At 48.2% G+C, this 7,122-nt stretch overlaps 1 protein-coding gene across 4 annotated transcripts in view; it reads right to left on the reverse strand.

The window, feature by feature from the left end:
• Positions 1-7,122, reverse strand: part of klhl15 (kelch-like family member 15) — a 10,569-nt gene continuing 3,447 nt past the window's right edge. The window contains exons 3-10 of one of the 4 annotated variants that reach the window (XR_001311997.1): positions 5,979-6,117; positions 5,696-5,884; positions 5,388-5,612; positions 4,329-4,490; positions 4,030-4,239; positions 3,751-3,941; positions 2,740-3,643; positions 1-1,107 (exon numbers count right to left, since the gene is read on the reverse strand). Coding sequence is in view for 2 of the 4 variants with exons in the window: in XM_014027777.1 (XP_013883231.1) it covers positions 2,866-3,643; positions 3,751-3,941; positions 4,030-4,239; positions 4,329-4,490; positions 5,388-5,612; positions 5,696-5,884; positions 5,979-6,117; positions 6,206-6,225 (1,914 nt within the window). In the remaining 2 variants the exon portion in view is untranslated. Of the gene's footprint in view, positions 1,504-2,598; positions 3,644-3,750; positions 3,942-4,029; positions 4,240-4,328; positions 4,491-5,387; positions 5,613-5,695; positions 5,885-5,978; positions 6,118-6,205; positions 6,309-7,122 lie in introns of those variants that run through there. The other 3 variants (XR_001311996.1, XM_014027777.1, XM_014027776.1) reach the window with 3 other exon arrangements.

The following is a 7,122-nucleotide window of genomic DNA, read 5'->3' on the forward strand; positions in this document are numbered from 1 at the left end:
TTCACTACATTCAATCAAAAATCTGTTTAAACACTTAGATGAAGAAAAAACGTCTAACTTACAAAAGCTAAACTTTTGTTGTCATTCAGTACGAATTAACGAGGCAGAAAAATGTTAGCTTGTAATGTTAACAAAAGAAGCTAACATTAGCTTGTTTAGCACACATTAGCAGGTGCTATATTCACGTTTGTTTTCTGTTAATAAAAAAATATTAATTGAACAAAAGTAAAATTATATTGTCACAAACTTAAATAAAAAGTAGTTTTAAAAGGTTTAGAACATTTAAACAGTGCTAATTGCCAGCTAACACTAGCTAACTCTGCTTTTAGCATTGTCATCTTTTTAACTTTAAAAACTTGGTTTCACAATAATTTTAACATTTATATTTAATAAATCAATTTATTGGTAGATGTGTTCTTTCATGACTAATTCACAGCTAAAACCTGTTAGCAATATCAAGTAAAAGCTAGCTGCTAGCCATGGCTAAGTCTAATTTTATTCGGTTTTGATAGATTTATAGAATCAAACAATCAGTTTAGAAAAACGTTAAAACATTTTACTTCTTTGGTTTGTTATTTTATATGAACTAACGAGGCAGCAGATAAATTTATCGCAGTAACAAAGTGGTAATTTCATGCTAACGTTAACTAGSGTAGCATATCTAAGCAGGTGCCATCTTGAATACTTGCCTCATTGTATTTGGTGATACTACTACCAGAATATATTTAAATATTAATGTATTACAGTAAATTCTGTAGAAATGTTCATTTATTATTTTTAAATATTTGAGTTGAGTCTAAATTAGTCAGAAAAAGGTGATTTTTCCTCTCGCTGCTGGTGTTTTCTCTGGTTCAGTCCGTCTTTAGCTACTGTTGAAACCTGATCATCTGAGTGACGCTAACAGAAGAAAACGGTCCAGAGTTGCCTTGGTTGATTTCAGGGAACATGTTCATTTCAGACACTGCTCAACATCAACAGTACAGCATGTAGCAAAAACAAAAACTTCAGCTTCTAAACGAGCTAAACTATTTACAGTCACAACAAGAACCGATAAAGTGCAGGGAACGTGGACGAGTAAAGCTGCTCTGAGACGGCCTCTCTGCTGACCTGGGGGTTAGGAAATGAAGAATTAAAACATGTCGGGTGGGGTTCTCCTCACGAACACGTTAACCGGACGGAGACAGATGAGAAGACGCGAGAGTCTGGTGGATTTCTGGAAGCAGAGCTGGAACGCACTGGAAGCAAAATCTGGATGTGATGAGTGAAGCTGCTGATGTTTCCTACACTTTATTTATATCAACTAAACTACAGTTTTATATTTTATTTATATATTCTGCAGGGATCATCTTATATTTCACCAACTTGTCTTTAATCAATAAGAGAGAAACCTACATGTTGTTGGAGCTGTGGGACCGGTCGAGTTAACAGCTGAAGCTGAAGCTTCCAGTGCGTTTCTGCAGTGAAGCCAGGACCTCTCTGCGCTGCGACGATACAAATTCTGTCCTGCAGGAAAACACTTTCAATTATAATTATTTTAATAACCTCAGAACCCAGTGACAGGTTTTTAACCATAGCAGCACAGAGAGGCTCTGACCTGAGCCTGACTGATCTGTTGGAATACGACCGGTGAGACGTTCTTTTTACTACGTCTGAGAAAGCTGTGGAAAATATAAATAACAACTGAACGCAATGGRAATCTAATGAATCCATTTTTATATACAGTAGAACATAATAAACGTATGAAATTATTTGTTGTTTTTTTTAGAATAAACAAATTTTTACTTTGATGGAAGCAACAATTGATTTGATAGAACAAATAACTGCTGTTGATCTAAAATAATACTGTGTTAAGGCCCCAGATACTCGGGTGTACTTCGCTCCTCAGAACTCGAGGCGGACAGGAAGCAGTCGTCCGCTGGACCGGTCCACGCAGAGATCATTTTTTTATGTCCGCGGTGTCGCACAATAAACTGCCGGGCGAGTTCTGTTTTGGATGCGACACCAAGCTGATAAAGTTGAGAATCGGTGTCATTTGTGGACGAAATGGAGATTAGAAAACTTTATGACGCGTCACTGAAGGACTATAAAGACTTTCAGCAAGCAGCAAATTTGTGGGAGGAAATAGCTCAGATCCTGGGTACGATAGTGTTTTTTTCTTTTGTTGTTTTAAAGCTAAAATGCAAACTATCTCTTCCTCCTCATCCTTGACATCATGACTGAAACTGTGAGAAATTAAAGAATTTGTCAGGCGGTCAGTACGCTCAAGTATGTGGGAGTCTTAAATCTGTGGATTTAAAGAAAGTATTGACCACATTACTCTCCTTAAAGTTCAATAAATATTGCATTAGAGGTACAGCATTACAGTGGGTATCTAGTTATTTGAAAAACAGGAAATAATTTGTACAAATACATGATGTAAGATCTGAAGTCTGTAACTTCACATGTGGAGTTCCTCAAGGTTGTGTACTTGGTCCAAAGTTATTTAATTTAAATTTCAATGATTTGGTAAATGTGTCAGGGCTCTTTAAACTTTATTATTTTATTCATATTTTCCACAGCTTGTTCAGAAACATAAACCAGCAGGATGAAACTTTAAAATAGGCCCGATGTTTAGTTTTATTCTGAATTTTCTGAGAAATTAAAAGTGAAAATGTTGGCTCTGACTGATGTGAGATGGAGCCATGAATCGATTTGCCTTCAGGAAGAGCAACAGTTTGGCTCTGCCTGCTGATTCCTCACCTGTCCTTCAGGTAAGTGCTGGTCTCTGGTTTAAAAGCCTGGAACACCTGAACCCCCCTGAGCGGGGCCGCTCGGTCCTTTAACAGTCCAGTTTCTAAAAAAAGGAGGCGTGACGTGAAGCGGACCTCAGCTGCAGCGTCTGACGTGCTCCAGCACGTACTCTGGGAAGTGCAAGCTGCACACCTGCAGACCGTCCAGTTTGCAAGGCATCCTGGGATACTCGTCCTCCTTCCACTTGTTGTCGTCGGGGTCGAAGGTGAGGATGGAGTCACTGTAGTGGCCGTTGTAGCACAGGCCGCCCAGCACCATGATCTGCCTGTCCAGCACCGCCACGCCGTGCCCGCTGCGCCCGATGGGCATGGAGGCCAGGATGGTCCACTCGTCCGTCTCCGGGTCGTAGACCTCGGTGGACGGGCAGCCCTGCGACTCGAAGGAGGCGCGCAGGATGACGCACACGCCTCCGAACACGTACAGCTTCCCGTTGTGGGAGATCATCTTGTGGAAGCAGCGAGCGTAGTTCATTTTGGATTTGTTCTCCCAGCAGCTGGCGTGGGTGCCGGGCAGCAGCGGGCCGCGGCCGGCGGCGCGCTGCGTCCTGTGGGAGTCCGACCCGCCCGACCCGCCGCCGCCTCCTCCTCCTCCTCCCCCGCCGCCTGCCTCCCGGCCCGGGTCGAACACACACACCTGCTTGGAGGTGGAGGAGGAGGTGATGCCCCCCGTGATGTAGAGCTTCCCGTTCAGGACCGTTCCTTCGTGGCCGTACTTGTTGACAGGATACGGGTCCACAAACTCCCAGCGGTCCTCGGTGATGTCGTAGCGCTCCGTGGAGTAGAAGGTCTCATCCCGCGTGCGGCCCGCCACCGCGTAGATGAACTTCCCGATGACGCCAACGGCAAACTCTGACCTGCAGACAACAAACACGAACCGTTCAACAAGTCAAGTGAAGATTAGCAGAAAATTTAAAAAAAACGTTTGCAGCTCGGACCCTCAGACCCCCCTGACTCCGCTGACCTGGGCACAGACATGTCCGCCATGCGCAGCCACGAGTTCTGCCGCGGGTCGTAGCGGTAGACCTTAGAGGAGGCGTGGAACTCCCCGTCAGGACCCAGCTCCTCTCCGCCCAGCAGGAAGGCAAAGTTATTAACGATGGCCAGGCAGTCCGGTCTGAGAGGCACCTGAGGACCCTCCAGCTCCCACCACACCTGAGGAGACAGCAGCGGTGAGGCTACAGGACAGAGTCTTCAGGATCTACAGAAACACATCAGCACAGGCCAGTCGGGCCTGTCGGACCTTGGGCCGCTGCAGCAGCAGGATCTTGCTGTTCACCATGCTGTGGCCGATCATCCCCCTGAACACGGCGGTCTGCGGCCGGACCGAGCGGATCCGATTGGACCTGGTCTCCACCAGAGGCTGCTGGTTGACGTCGTGGAAGTAGCTGAGAGCCTGGTCCACTTCCTGCCTCAGCTGCCGGGAGTAACGGTAGAACTCTGAGGTCTTCACCTGCGAGGGAACCAGACCCTGAGCTTCCAGCCAATCAGGAGCAGATAAAAACACGTCAGCAGCTCTGAGACATAAAACCTGTTCCTCACCTTCTCAAAGATGTCTGCAGGCGTCATGAGGCAGAAACGGACGGACTGAACGATGGTGTCTGTGTGCCGCCAGCGCCGCCGGTCGTGTCTCAGCCACGCCTGCACGGCTTCGTACAGCTCGATCTCCGGGAAACGACTCAGAGCGTCGCTGTTCAGGTACGCCTGCAGGGAAACAGACAGGACCAGAGAGGACCGGGTCAACCTGAGACCACAGAGACTCTGAGCCCAAAGAACCAGGTGGAAACTGGAGCAGGTTAAACACGGCTCTTTGATGCTAATGCTAAAGTTTTGTTTTGTCTAGAAACTTGTCTACATCTGTGACAAAAGAATAACAATAAAAACATCTTCAACAAGCCGAAGAATCTGCAAAAATCAGCTTAAATCATCAGCTGCAGGTTGATTTAACCTTTTTACCACAGAACTACGCAAATCTGAAGGACTGATGAGCTAAAAGCTAAAGGCTAAAAACAGTAAAACAGTTAGCTAAATCTAGTAAAACACTAGCTAAAAGCTACAAATTAGCAAAGCWGTTAGGCAACGATAGAAATATGCGACATGTAGCATATCATGTTAAAATGGCAAAAACCTAGCTGAAAGCTAAAGGCTAAGATATCAAAACATTAGTTAAATGAAGTAAATCTAGTTAAAAACAAGTAACTAGCTAAAAGCTAAAAATATTACATTAGATAAATGAAGTAAATCTAGTTAAAATAAAAAAAATTAACTTAAAGCTAAAGGCTAAAAATAGTAAAACAGTTAAATGAAGTAAACTTAGTTAAAACAGCAAAAAACTAGCTAAAAGCTAAAATTAGTAAAGGGCAAGCTGAAAACTAAAAATACTGAAAGGTTAGCTAAACGCAACCAGATGCTAGAAGTAGCAAAAGACTAGCTAAAAGTTATTAAAAGTAACCTAACATTAACAGTATTTAAAGAGATACGTAAAAGAAGCAGAACAGGAGGTAAAAACAGCTAAATGTTATAATAAAGTCTCATCTCAGATCTGCAGAATGAGCCGAACATTAGCTGTAAAATATAAAACAACCGAGTTATCAGCTGAACCTGGAGTCTCTCGAGGCTGAGGTAGGACAGGAAGTCGGCTCGGCTCATCAGAGGAACAAAGTTCTCCAGCAGGAAGTTGTCCAGCTGCTCCTGGACGCCCTCCACGCCCACGCTGAAGTCCTCCAGGAGCCTCATGACCTCGGCGCAGTTCTCCAGGCAGATCTTAGCCAGCAGGAAGGAGCAGCAGAACTCCACCGCCTCCGTCAGCTGCACGTACATGGCTGCCTGCGAGGACAGGAGAGGGGAGGGGTCAGCCTCAGCTGTGGGTCTAACCCCCCTCAGCGGGAGAGAAGGGGCGGAGCCAGTACCTGCAGGATCTCCTGCACCGTGGGCATGCTGAGCTCCAGGGAGCCGTAGTACATGAAGCGCAGGATGTGACCGAAGCCCGCCGCCGTCAGACCCTTCATGTGGATCTTGTCCTGGTCCCGCTCCCTCATGTCTGCCGTGAACATGACCCGGAAGTAGTCGCTCTGCGTGGCCAGGAGCGCCTTGTGGGCCTGCAGGAGAAGGAGGAGGAGGAGGAGGAGTCACATGATGAAGTCAGGTGGTCTCTGACCTCGTCTTTCATTAGACCAGGTCTGGTCCTGGTACCTGGAAGTGGTGCTCCTCTATCAGCAGCGTGACGTCCAGCAGCAGGCGCTCCTCGTACAGCGCTCGGAAGCCCGACGACACGCTGCCGTCGTGCACCTGCGACAGGTACACCTCCACGTCCGCCCCTGACATAACACACCTGAGGAGGCAGCAGGAGGTCAGAGCGGCCAGGAGACAGACACCTGCAGACACGCTGCTCGCTCCCTGAGCCACTGACAAACACTCACCTCTGATTGGCCACAGGCATGTCAGAGGGGGCTGTCCGAGCCAATCAGAGGACAGTGCCCCTTGTGTCCGGTGGAAGCTAACAGTTCGTTTAGTGTCAATCACCTGAACGACAGAAACACACAGGCTTAAAGCATCGTTAGCAGCCCGGCACGGCTCAATGTGTAGGACAGGTGAGGGACAGGTGTGGGACAGGTGAAGGACAGGTGTGGGACAGGTGAGGGACAGGTGTGGGACAGGTGAGGGACAGGTGTGGGACACGTGTGGGACACGTGTGGGACACGTGTGGGACAGGTGAGGGACAGGTGTGGGACAGGTGAGGGACATGTGTGGGACACCTGAGGGACAGGTGAGGGACAGGTGAGGGACAGGTGAGGGACAGGTGAGGGACTCGTGTGGGACAGGTGAGGGACACGTGTGGGACAGGTGAGGGACACGTGTGGGACAGGTGTGGGACAGATGAGGGACAGGTGTGGGACAGGTGAGGGACACAGGTGAGGGACAGGTGTGGGACAGGTGAGGGACAGGTGTGGGACACGTGTGGGACACGTGTGGGACACGTGTGGGACACGTGTGGGACAGGTGTGGGACAGGTGAGGGACATGTGTGGGACACCTGAGGGACAGGTGAGGGACAGGTGAGGGACAGGTGAGGGACAGGTGAGGGACTCGTGTGGGACAGGTGAGGGACACGTGTGGGACAGGTCAGGGACAGGTAAGGGACAGGTGAGGGACAGGTGAGGGACACATGGGACAGGTGAGGGACACGTGTGGGACAGGTGAGGGACACCTGAGGGACAGGTGAGGGACAGGTGAGGGACACGTGTGGGACAGGTGAGGGACACTTGTGGGACAGGTGAGGGACACTTGTGGGACAGGTGAGGGACACTTGTGGGACAGGTGAGGGACACGTGTGGGAC

This window comes from Austrofundulus limnaeus, unplaced genomic scaffold (genome assembly GCF_001266775.1).
Source record: "Austrofundulus limnaeus strain Quisiro unplaced genomic scaffold, Austrofundulus_limnaeus-1.0 Scaffold681, whole genome shotgun sequence".
Lineage (NCBI taxonomy): Eukaryota > Metazoa > Chordata > Actinopteri > Cyprinodontiformes > Rivulidae > Austrofundulus > Austrofundulus limnaeus.